General features: G+C 42.7%; 1 protein-coding gene across 1 annotated transcript in view; it reads right to left on the minus strand.

The window, feature by feature from the left end:
* Positions 1-5,215: 5,215 nt before the first annotated feature.
* LOC126252750 (sialin-like) overlaps positions 5,216-13,663 on the minus strand; it is an 82,011-nt gene continuing 73,563 nt past the window's right edge. The window contains exons 9-10 of the mRNA XM_049953656.1: positions 10,481-10,601; positions 5,216-5,465 (exon numbers count right to left, since the gene is read on the minus strand). Of these exons, the coding sequence (XP_049809613.1) occupies positions 5,386-5,465; positions 10,481-10,601 (201 nt within the window). The 3' untranslated portion in view covers positions 5,216-5,385. The remainder of the gene's footprint in view (positions 5,466-10,480; positions 10,602-13,663) is intronic.

Here is a 13,663-nt window from a genome sequence, read left to right on the forward strand (position 1 = left end):
TGTTTCAATTTCCTCTGCCTTCTGAAATTCTGAAATCTTTTCCTTAATAAGTTAAGCTACATTGTGAGACCTACACGTAATAAAATAATAGAAGGTACTGTCTCTGTGACAATCGTATTTTTTACTCGAAAATAGAACAAAATGTTGTTTTACCTCAATAGCAGTCAATTCTAACACGTTCCATTGCGATGTACGAGGGGCGTTAAATAAGTAATCCAAGATTTGTTACAGCCAATTTCAGTTCAAAAAATCCTAAATTTTTTGTGGAACATCTTGGAATATTCCTGTTTCAGCCCCTTTACTTTCATGACCTTCCGATAGGGAACTGTCATTGAATTTCTTTGACGGAAAACCAGAGAATCGCAGATATTCATAGGGGCTTGCAGAATCTCTGCAGAGATCTGGTAGTGAACTAAAGCACAGTGAGTCGTTGGGCGAGGCGTCTGCCATCATCGCAACAAGGTCGCGCAAACCTGTACAGTCTCCCGCACACACAGCTGCCATTCCTGCAGTGTTGTAATCTGTGGGTACTCTCATTCGCGACATAATCGGCGGACTACAATCAAATCTGAGACGAGTTCACAATACTTTATTCGACTTGTTGCTCCTCATCGACCCCAAAGCCCAGATCTCGCAGCTTCCGACTTCCACCTGTTTGACCCAATGAAGGATGCATTCCGCGGGAAGCAGTACGTGGATGATGGGCGGTTATTGATGCAGTAAGACGCTGGCTCCGACGTCGACCAGTAGAGTCGTACCAAGGGACCATACAGGGCCTCCTCCCCTAAGGTGGCGTATGGCTGTCGCAGTGAACAGTCGTTATGTTGGAAAATAGTGGGGAACAGTGTGATGTGTTGGAATCCTGAATAAAACCAACCTGCTTTCAGAAATAAATGTGTTGCATTACTTATTGAACGCCCTTCATATATGCTGTATGCAGTTTTTGCTGTACTTCAAGGATTTCCGCAAGTGCAACTCCATGACTTGTCAAGAAAGTCTTAACTCAGCATCCATAGAGATGTATCCACAACTTTCAATCGAGTACCTATCCACATCAGTTTGCCCTAACACTACTAAACCATTCTACTGTAATGCAAATAGCTTGAACTTTAAAACTGGCAATTCCTTTTCTGTTGACGTCCTCGTCGCTGTGTACATGAGATTATTTAACCTATGTATGTGGTCGACAATTACCATTGGGGATTGTATAACGTTGTTGCCACTCGCTCTTAGCTATTTTAAGAGCAACGATAGTTGCCGGAATTTGATCGAAACTGATTCCTCTCTTTACACTGCAGTTACTAATTCCAAAAGACTGTCTTCTGCAGCATCACACTGAAAACCAATTCTGCCACAAAACCAGTTCTCTTACTTGTAAGATCGGATTCCGCTTTTAGGACTCCACCTCTACTTTTCGTTGTAAATAATCACTTACCCACTTTACGCGTTCTTTCATTACCTGCGAAGATCTTTATAATTTTGAGTTTCGTAGTCCGCTCATGTTTAATAACATTTTCTTCTTTGTGAAGGAAGAACCATTGTCCGGTCTGCCGTAAAGTACAGCTCTTCATTCTGCTCTGCTGAGACATTAAATGAAATCACTTAAATAATTGTTTATCGCCATTTGGTTTTATTAACGCCACACGCAAGCAGAATTTCAGCAGCTGAAGGGAATGGGTCACCACTGAAGTCGCGGCTCTAGCGGCACCTGAGACACATGCAGTATGGTAAGATATAGCCACTACAACGTCCGGGAAAGCAACGATTCCCAGAAGTAGATGTCAGGATTCATGACTTTTTCATTCGCCACTCTAGCATTTCGACTGTAGTTGGGGACATAGTTGGAACTTCCTTCTATGTTGCAACACTTTTGAGTGGCAGAATGGAAATTTCTTATTCCAAAACAATTTCGTAACTCGTTTCGCCATGTTATCCGATTTTTCCACTTACCATTTTACAAATTAATTTTGCCCTAGGAAAAACCCAACAGAAGAGCCAATTCTGTAGCTTTGATTACCATTTTAAATGATGGCATCGACTCGAGTACCCTATTAAAAATGTCTAAAAGTATTTTTGTTGTCCAGCCAAGGATCGTTATTATAAAATGCACAATGGCGAATTTTGTGGACTGGCAAGACAGCCAATCCACTAGGACGGGAGGTCGAAGGGCACGCGTTTAAGCTCACGCAGGCTGGCGTGAGGTCTGGAACAGTTAAAGGAATAGAGACTAGAAAAAAGGTACGTAGCATCTGGAATACTTAACTTTAATCCATAATTGGTGAACATCGGTCTGACGGTACATGCATCACAAGATAAATAGCAAATGATAACGGCGCCTTGCTAGGTCGTAGCAAATGACGTAGCTGAAGGCTATGCTAACTATCGTCTCGGCAAATAAGAGCGTAATTTGTCAGTGAACCATCGCTAGCAAAGCCGGCTGTACAACTGGGGCGAGTGCTAGGAAGTCTCTCTAGACCTGCCGTGTGGCGGCGCTCGGTCTGCAATCACTGACAGTGGCGAAAACGCAGGTCCGACGTATACTAATGGACCGCGGCCGATTTAAAGGCTACCACCTAGCAAGTGTGGTGTCTGGCGGTGACACCACAGTGAACATGGTGGAAAAAGATCGTGGCGACCAAGATTAGTTTTCTCAAACATGAATGCTGGATTTTGGTGCTATTATACTGCAGTATTTCAATTATATTTACCTGTCACATAATATCAACCTGTTCGTTGTAATTACAGTGACTCCAGACTATATAGAAACGCGACATTGAGTCACTTGAAGAAAACCGTGTTTTTATATTTATATGAACGATGCTCAGTCTAGCTTACTTATTTTAATTTGCAATGGCCGATTTCGGCAAAGTTAGTGCATGTATATATCTGAAATTTGTACAGGATGACCTATTGCCTGTTATCTTCTGTCTCGGGATTTTCATCCGACATCTGTTTAGCGATTTTCCTGACGTCTTCCCGGCACAAGAGGTTGGTGTGCCAGATGTCACACTATTTTGCTTAGGTTGCGTGTGGTGGAGGAAGTGTTCATTTGCCAGTGCAGAGACCTGAGTGTGAGGATCTTGAACTTAGCCACTGGTGTCGACGATACAGCTCGGCTGCCGGTAGGAATTTGGCCGCAAGTTTATGACAGGTCGCCCGTATGCACAGCAGTTTTTGTGGGCCTGCAGATCTGAGCAGAATTGAGATGCTGAAGCTGTGGCTTATGGATACTGCTTGCAAGTGCGTCGGTCTTCACTGCATATCACACACACACAAACAAACACACACACACACACACACAGAGAGAGAGAGAGAGAGAGAGAGAGAGTTACACTATGTACTTGAGACCCATAATGTGCATAGCTGTGCCAAGTAGCAGTATACACTGAGATGACAAAAGTCATGGTATAGCGATATCTATGTATACAGATGGCAGTAGCATCGCGTGCACAAGGTATGAAAAGGCAGTGCATTGGCGGAACTGACATTTGTACTCAAGAGATTCATGTGAAAAGGTTTCCGACGTGATTATAGCCACGCGAGGGGAACTAACAGACTTTGAACACGCAATGGTAGCTGGAGCTAGACGCGTAGGACCTTCCATTTCGGGAATCGTTAGGGAATTCAATATTGCAAGATGCTCAGTGTCAAGAGTGTGCCGAGAATACCAAATTTCAGGCATTAACTCTCATCAAGGACAACGAAGTTGCCGAAGGCTTTGACTCAACGTCCTAGACCAGTGACGTTTGCCTTGATTTGTCAGTGATAACAGACAACCAATGATTTGGCCATCCAGATCGCCCGACATGACTCCCATTGAACAGTTACGGGACGCAATCGAGAGGTCAGTTCGTACACAAAATCCTGCATCGGTAATACTTTCGCAATTATGGGCAGCTATAGAGGCAGTATGGCTCAATATTTCTGTAGGGGACTTCCAACAACTTGTTGAGCCGATGCCAGGTCGAGTTGCTGAACTGCGCCGGCAAATGAGTTCTGACACGGCAGTGGGAGGTATTCCACGACTTTTTTCACCTCAGTGTACACCTAACAGTTATTGTAATCTGGTTTTTGCTAAAGCCGGCATTATATGACAGCTATCCACATACAGTGCGTCACCAGACTGCATTAATAACTGATGATGCAATATCGCTGTCCACTGTGTACTTTGTTTGCTGTGTGGCATACGGAGTTTGCACCGATTGTATATTGTCAGTTGGAATGTCAGTTTAGTACGGTTTTATATGTCATGATTAACGCTGCTGTTATGCTGGTTGTGTGCACCATGAGTTGCTTATATTATTGATAGACTAAAGGACGGCTGTTTTCTGTTCCTAATACTGAAATCTCATGCTCTTTTTTCATGCTCTTATTTTTTTGATTACCATGCAAAAAATTTAAATCTGTGTCTTTATTGACAATTTATTGCCGAGTTAATATTTTATCTCCTAAATATTCTGTTTATGAATCAGGTGGTTGTAGCTGGTTGATCTGGTAAAGTCAAATCTGTACCTGTGCGACGCTATTTATTCACGTCATCAATAAATGTGAAAGTCAATCGGTGGAGTCCATCCTTTAATACTGAGGGACCAACAGCATGTACCACTGGCAGTGAGAAAAAAATGTTCAAATGTGTGTGAAATCTTATGGGACTTAACTGCTAAGGTCATCAGTCCCTAAGCTTACACAACTAAATTATCCTAAGGACAAACACACACACCCACGCCCGAGGGAGGACTCGAACCTCCGCCGGGATCAGCCGCACAGTCCATGACTGCAGCGCCTGAGACCGCTCTGCTAATCCCGCGCGGCGGCAGTGAGAAAGCTTCATCCACCATTGCTGCAGAAATGCCATAAAAACAGCCAAACGAACGTCGGCCCAAGATCCCAAGAAATAAGCCAACAGACGACAGGAGAACAAGTGGACATGAAAGCGTCTACAATTTTGTATGTTGGGTATGTTTGATGATACCGAGAATGGTTTTATCCCTTCCTTATTTTCGATCTGCATATGTTTGTTTCAATAAAAACTCGTGATTACGCTTTACTTTGTTGACACTCCTGATTATGTGCTTACCCTAGCTTAGCATCAGAAAAATGCTGTCAGTATGGCAATAACACTTGTCTGACAGAGACTTAAGCGTTTTTGTAGCAAAGACTCGCTGTAGAAATCTTCTAAGACTCGATAGAAAACTGGCTGTCATAATGAAATAAATAGAGAGCAAAACCTGACATTTATTTGGATTTTGACATGTAATTTCAGTAACATGACAAATTTAGCATCAGCATCACCTGTCAGAGCAAGATAGGCGGCGAGATTACAATAAATAAGAATATCTAAGATTGAGGCAGATGGGCTGCAAAGTATGCTGATGCAGTAGACCTTCAACTGTTGCGTTGAGAGTCGTCCCCGTGAAAGGCGGTATTTACGATTCCCTTGTCGTTCTTCACTGAGAATCCGTTTTCTGGAACAGTAATAGGAAGGTATCTCAGTAAAGAAATTACTATCTCTTGTTAAGTAAAATATGATAGCAGTTAATTGGGGATATAGTGTTACAAGTGCGTTGCAACTGTGTTGTGGCATCCAAGCTTTAAAGGAATAAATTAAAAATACCCCTTAATCAATATCTTAGAGCCATGCTGTACACCAATTTATCTGGTTATTGATTTACTATGCTAATCCACTTCAGAAGTTAATTTATATTAATTACTTTAATTGCCTGTAAAAGTTGCACTTAGAGCGACATTTGTAGTTACTATAAAATAAAAAATGAGATGCATGAGCTGTAGAAATATAATCAAAATATAATTCCTCTAATAATTATAAAATTTATCTTATTCTCGAGCACAGCTAAGTCGATTGTATACATCCTTTACACAACATGCACAAAATAATTAATGTGTTTTCATTACACTTTAAGTTTGACAAGCAACAATCAGTATGCCCATCGATTAATAATCATCCCAAGGTCTCTTTCCTAGGTGTTACCTATTACTCTGAGATAGAAAGAACATTGGCATATGGACTTTTGTGGTACTGCAGTTCGTTACCACGTAGTGCATGACCGATGAGGTGTAATACATAGCTGCACACGTGCCCTGGTAGGAATATCATTCACACTCTTCTCTGTCTTGGCGCAGTTTATTTTTCCAGCATAACCCACTCATAACTTTTCATTTAGATTGTATTTAATTTTTTTGTTCTCTATAGTTCTCTAGTTGAAAAGAGTTTCACAGCACGTATTTCTTTCTGGAAAATTAACAGATATGTCAGTATATTAACTAAACATAGGTGACAAAATTCATGGAATAGCTATATGTACATTTACAGATGGCGACAGCATCGCGTACACAGGGTATAAAAGGGCAGTGCATTGACGGAGCTGTCGTTTGTACTCCGGCCGCATTACTGAAATTAACAGACTTTTAACGCGGAATAGAAGTTGGAGCTAGACGCATGGAACATTCCATTTCGGAGGTCGTTAGGGATTTCACTTTTCCGGTATCCACAGTGTCAGAGCATGCCAAGAATACCAAAATTCAGGCATTACCTCTTACAACGGACAACGCAGTGGCCGACAGCCTTCCCTTAACGACCGAGAACAGCAGCATACGCTTAGAGCTGTCAGTTCTAACAGGCAATCAACATTGCATGAAATAACCGCTGATATCAACGTGGGATTTACGACGAACGTATCCGTTAGGACAGTGCGGTGGCATGTGGCGTTAATGGGCTACGGGAGCAGACGACCGATACGAGTACTTTCGCTAAAAGGACGACATCGCCCACAGCGCCTCTCCTGGGATCGAGACCATATCCATTGGGCCCTAGTCGACTGGAAAACCATGGCTTGGCCATATGATTCCCGATTGGAGTTGGTAAGAACTAATGGCAGGGTCCGAGTGTGGCGCAGACCTCGAGAAGCCATGGACCCAAGTTTTCAACAAGGCACTGCGCAGGCTGACGTGGGCTGGGTTTACGTGGAATGGACTGGGTGCTCCAGTCCAACTGACCCGATCATTGACTGTGAAATGGTTATGATCCGTTATTTGGAGACCGTTTGAAGCCATTTATGAATTTCACGTTCCCAAACAACGACGGAATTTTTATGGAGGACAACGAGCCACGTCACTGGACCAGAATGGTTCGTGACTGGTTACATTCTGGACAATTCGAGCGAATGATGTGGTCACCCAGATCGCCCGAAATGGATCCAATGGGACATAATCGAGAAGTCAGTTCGTGCACAGTATGCTGCACCGGCAACACTTTCATAATTCTGGACAGCTATAGAGGCAGCATGGCTCAGTGTTTCTGCAGGGAGCTTCCAACGACTTGTTGATTGCATGCGACTTCGAGTTGCTGCTCTACGCAGGACAAAAGGAGGTCCGACGCGACATTAGGAGGTAACCCATGACTTTTGTCACCTCAGAGTATTGTCCTTACATATTTTTCTGCTGAGGCCACCGCTCGGGCAGACCCAATAAGAAAACTGCTTATTGTTCTTGGTTAATAGTTACGCTGAAATAGAATTACAAAGAAAGAGATGATGGACATTTAACAAAACATTTTATAAAAGACTAGGAAATACTCGTATATTGTATGGAAACCGAATACAACATGAATCTCTAGCATCTGCCTCAAGATGGACAGCTCAGTTGACATTGAAAGCTGTAGCTTTATGAAATGAACGGAGCTATAAACAAGGAAACTTATTTATGCATTGAAATGAAGCAGCTTACAACTTCCATAACGGAGCACACTAATGTATGTATGTACATACTAGTAAGTTAATTAATACTTAACTACGGTGGCAACTATCTCGTTTCAAATATGTATCCATCATATACACAGACATTTCTCTTTTAATTTATATAACAGTGTGCCCTCTTTTTTCAGATATGCTCGGATATTTAGTCCACTATTAGACAGTTTCACTACCGGCTGCTTTCTGTCACATACCCCCTCGAGTATTAAAGTATATGTGAATGTTGACTTTCCCGAAGTTTACTACTGACGGAATCTTTTCGGCCTTCCATCCGAGTGGCTGCATTGAAATTCTGCGTTTCGATCATCTTCCAGTGAATTATTCAGGCGTGTGATATGTAAACCTAAGCGGTGGCTGACTCCAGGGACAAGTTGAGCCACTTCTGCTGGGACTGACAATCTCATGTGGGCACTTCGAGATCACACTAAAAACTGCACGGCTCCAACCTAAACTCTTTTTCGGTTGTGTGGATGACACGTTCTTTGTGTGGGAGGGCCCTGAATGGGTTCCTGAACCTCATGAACAGCGTCCATCAAAACATACAGTTCTAGTTAGAGCTACAACAGAATGGCCGTCTTCCGTTCTTAGCCATCCTGACAAAAAGAAAAGCAGATGGTACCCTAGGTCATGTGGTCCACATAAAGAAGACCCACACCGCCCTACATGCAACGAACTGTCATCATATGGGGCAGCAGTACTCTGTTCTAATAAGTCTAGATCACAAGGCACATGCCATTTGTGACAAAAGACAGCCTCCAACTGAGCTTCAATACCTTAAAGATGTGTTTCGCAAAAAAGGGAACAGCTGATCGCAGGTTAGACGTGTATTGAAGAAAACGGGTGGTACAACCGTCAACAAAGAAAAGAAAGAGAAACTCTCCTCCTTCATACTGGGCCTCTTCCACCCAAAATGTTCTTGTCGAATCTGCAATTAGATAATACAAACATTTGCTGTCCACATGGCCGCCATCTTCGTGTGAGAAGCCTGTCTGCTAATTTCGCTGGAACTGATTCATACTGTGAAAGGTGATATCTTTTTGCTTCGTAGAAAAGCAGCAGAGCCTGAACCAGAATTCGCTACTGCTGACCCCTAACGCAAGTGAAGATACAGCGCTACAGTGGTGACAACCGGAGAGAAACGATGAATCGCTATCGGTTACCACTATCAATACATTCTACAGGCCGAGTCAACGACCACCGTGGAGCGCTCTAATCTTGGCTAGCGGACGGAATACAGTAATAATATTGTATCTTTTTAAAATCCTTCCAATTTTTTACGATATGCGCCCTGCCTATGGTAGGAAAGCCACCAATCTACATGTGTCATCTACTGGTTCCGACAAAGATCCAGACTCGAAAAATTAACAGATCTGTTTGTCTGTGTAGCCATTCTGCTTGAACACAAACTTTATATGTTCCAGCTCTTTTGTCAAACTTCCTGCGTCTGGGATGGAATAAGCCCTTTTTGCCAACGTCCGCACAGTGCGTTGGTGCAATGGATGACAAATCGTTTCACATAGATACTGATGGGTGTGCATAGGATGTCGATAAAAACTGTGTCACAGAGTACCATCGCCCTTTCTGTTGACCAATACGCCTGAAAACGAACATTCCCATCCGTTTTGATGTCAATCGCGAACCTTTTGCTGGGATGAACACAATTAAAATGACTCAGGAAATTTTTCAGAGCGTCTATTTCATGTGGCCACTCTGTAAACGCACCTTCGGCGTACCTCCAGAAACATTTATGATTCTGGTGGACGTGCTGTTGGTCTTCTGCGGCGCATAAAACGGCCGCCGTTCGCGATATGAATCAATTCCGGCGAGATTAGCAAACAAGGTTATCACCTGAAGATGGTGGCCAGATAGACCGAGGAAATATTGTGTCTAGATGCTAGTATGATCAGGTTGCACACCCGACAAGAATGTCATCAGTTAATACGCCGGGGAAGCCTAGGTGCTTAGAGTTTTTTACCATCCTCCGGATATTAATAGGTTGTGATGTGTCCGATAGAGACAACTATGAGGCCGTGTCGACCCAAAATACGCAGCCGTCTGTACACCATTAATTTGGGCTCTAGATATCCATCACTAAATAAGATTATGAACTGCCCTGTCATCGTGGAACACGAAGAAGAAAACACCTGGAAATGAACCCATCAGTGAAACTGTATTCTCTTCGCCGACGAGTGCACGATTTGTCTGGCGCCTGATGATCGTCGTAGAAGAGTGTGGCGGCGGCCAGGTGCCGTTGCAGGTCACAGGCTTACAGACCCACATGATCAGCATGTAGATGGATCAGGTATGTTTTAGGTCAGTATCGTATACAGATGTCAGACGCCTCTCCCCACTGTAGAGGGTAATTTGACGTATGTGAGGTATTGTGACAGGATCCTCCATGATATTCCTCATTTGTACATTCAACAATTCGGCGGCTTGTCTTCCAAGAGGACAATGTTCGAGCGCACCTAGTCCACCTTGTGAACATATTCTTCTATGCCACAGGAATCCACCGAATAGAAGTGGTCAGCAAATGATCCCTACTGAGTGTACTTGGGACTAATTGAAGCTTTCAGCATGTAGTCGTAGGAGCTCTCCTCATACATTGAAAGACCTCAGGGGGCCTGCCAGCAAAGAGTGGAACAGAGCAGTAAGAAGGCCAGCACCGTCGCCCTCTGTCGGAGGCAGCAGAAAGCAGCCGCAGCCCTCACCTGTGGGTGGCACGTTCCAAGGCTGCTCCTCGGAGGTGGTGAAGACGGCGTAGAGGACGTAGCCCGCTACCAACACCGCCGCTGCCATGTAGAACACCATGTTCCACGTCGCCCGTGTCGGCTGTTGAAATACGAGAAGAACGTAAGCACAGATCCCCATTAGCGACCATATTCTGACCAACCATCAAGGTAAGGATTACAAAACAAATTTGCCATGATTCTAATTAAACATATAGAACTGCTTGTATAAAAATTAGCATATTTTCATGAGCTTCGAAATTTTGATGTTATGCACTTTCTTCACAGCAAAAGATTTCGACTTCACTCCGTTACTAAAGCTTGTCGACTATGGACATGACCGACAGAACAGACATGAGTCGAGATGATGTAGCTACTGTTGAAATTGTATATGCAGTAGAGGAATGGAAAGTAAAGGGAAAAGGTGGGTGGGAAACTAGTGACACTCAGTCACACAGGATATTGTGGAAATGGAGTGGCGAAAGTCGAAAATTTGTGCCCAACAGGGACTCGATCCCGGATATATTGCTTTCATGAGCAGTTACCTTAACTGGTTCGGTCATCCAGACACGATCCCTGATCGACCCAAATTTCCAACTTATCCCATGCTTGCAATTCAGCGTCCCTCTTCCTATTCGCAGATTATTGAAAATGGTTCAAATGGCTCTGAGCACTATGGGACTCAACTGCTGAGGTCATAAGTCCCCTAGAACTTAGAACTACTTAAACCTAACTAACCTAAGGACAACACACACATCCATTCCCGAGGCAGGATTCGAACCTGCGACCGCAGCGGTCGCGCGGTTCCAGACTGTAGCGCCAGAACCGCTCGGCCACAAGCGGCCGGCCGCAGATTATTGATTCCCGTAGGAGTTTAGGAAGGGGACAGTGGGAAATGTGACTTGCAGTCACACAGACTATCGCGGAAATGCAATGGCGAAAGATGAAAACTTGCATAGACCAAGTGTAGAAGTAAAAAAGTAATTAATTACATTATTTCAGTAGCTAGCAGTAATTGAGACTGCCTATTTGTTCTTGTGCTTACCAGCTTAGCGTATTATATTAGCCAACAGGTATTTTCTGCAGTTATAAGCTTGGTCAGGTTGGTATTGCTACAGCACCTAATTTAGGCCTAAACAGGAAGCTAAACTGCCTGTTTCGGATGTTATTTTTTAGCCGCATATGCTTAGCCATGTAAACATTAGGGCACTTAATTTTAGAGTTCATAGTTCCGTTTTAGGTGCCAATTTTGATGGATATATATGTGTGTGTGAAAAATAACATTACGATACTTGACGTAAATGTTACTTTCTTTGTGATGACGCCGTATCATTGTAGACATTTTAGACTTCGAGAGAAGATTGTGACACTTGCGAGCATCACTGAACAATTTAAAAGTAGAAAATATTTAAGTAGCCCTTTCAGGCACATAAGAAAATTGAAGCGCTAGTGATTGAAATTTATGCATTTCTGTGATAACCGGAAGGTTTATAAACGAAATATATTATTGTTTCAGACATTTTTGTTTGTACTTCTAAAAAGAATTCTGGGACATATTTGTATATACATAAGAACTGCATAGCCCGTGTATCTGTTGTTGTCTGATATGAAAGTCCACAGCCGGCCGCGGTGGTCTCGCGGTTCTAGGCGCGCAGTCCGGAACCGTGCGACTGCTACGGTCGCAGGTTCGAATCCTGCCTCGGGCATGGATGTGTGTGATGTCCTTAGGTTAGTTAGGTTAAATAGTTCTAAGTTCTAGGGGACTAATGACCACAGCAGTTGAGTCCCATAGTGCTCAGAGCCATTTGAACCATTTGAAAGTCCACAAAAACAGCTTCTGTTTGAAGCAAAGCATAAATTAACACCACACTGCTCACCCATAGATATGGGAAGTGCGATTTTCAAGATGCTTTGAAGTGCAATGAACACATTCACACATCTTTTCCTCGCGTCTGATTTTATCATTCAGTTGTCTGGACTCTTTGGATTACAACACGTTTGTGATCTTTTTAGGTTTATACAGCTGTCGATAAATTCCTTTCTCGGTTTGAATAATTGACAGTTAGACTTCTTGCAATGTATTGTCTAAACTCTAAAGATGATAATGTTATTTCAGTCCTTCTTCTGCTGCCACTTTTGGACGTATTACATACGCAATTTCCCACTGATGTCAAGAAGAGCGAAGAAAATTCTCAGATAATACTTAATTTTTGCCTTTCTGTCAGTCTCATAAGTCACTTTCTTCCGATCCATGAGATTCACCCCTCCAATTCACTAGTTGTATTTTCTTATCATGAAGGGACACTGATCTTTTCAGAAGACCCAGACTGACGCCTCGTCACACCTGTACATGGAATTTGGGAATTAAAATTAGTCAGTAGATAAACTGGCTTGTTATACATCCTCTTCACGATTGTCAGTCCAAAGCTACTAAAACAGTATGTACTACTTATTTTCATTTAAATGCCTGGAGGGAATGACTAATTGATCTTTCTACGATTGACGCTTGCTGTTCCGCCCCTTATCACACTTTCTAAAGCAAAGTAATACTGCAAAGCGGGAGAGTTAAAAAATATCTACATAAACATCACATCCAAGTTCCGGTATAAATCTTGTCCGTTGTAGAACTGCTGCCTCACTGAGGCCTGCTTCAGAGCCTGACAATTTTCTACCAGTGTATAAATCAAACTCACGTAGATAACCTGTTTCTGAATCTCATCTGCACCGTACTTCGAAACCCCATTTGATTGGCTTTTTCAGGACTATCTACGACAACATGTTCACTTCCATTTTCCATGTATCCTTCTAGAAACATTTTATCGTCTACATCTAGTAACAGATTATCTTCATCATCACATAGATAATCCGTTCCTAAATCACACCTGCAGCAGTTTTGAAACACCATTTGATTGGCTTTTTCAGCACCTTGTATGACATGATGTTCTCCTTCCAGAAAAATTTTGTCCTCCTCATCCAGTAACAGATTATTTTCGTCAACACTATTGAAAACTTCCAAAATCTACAGAACACTTTCATCAATGATAAAGTAACCTCTTTTTCTGGAGCACATGAACTAAAAGAAGCTCGAAATTATACAAGTACAAGGTTTTTTGCTTATATAAATAAAAGTGAAGGTAATATATTTACACACAGGAAATATGCCCT

This window comes from Schistocerca nitens, chromosome 4 (genome assembly GCF_023898315.1).
Source record: "Schistocerca nitens isolate TAMUIC-IGC-003100 chromosome 4, iqSchNite1.1, whole genome shotgun sequence".
In the NCBI taxonomy this organism is placed as follows: Eukaryota; Metazoa; Arthropoda; class Insecta; order Orthoptera; family Acrididae; genus Schistocerca; species Schistocerca nitens.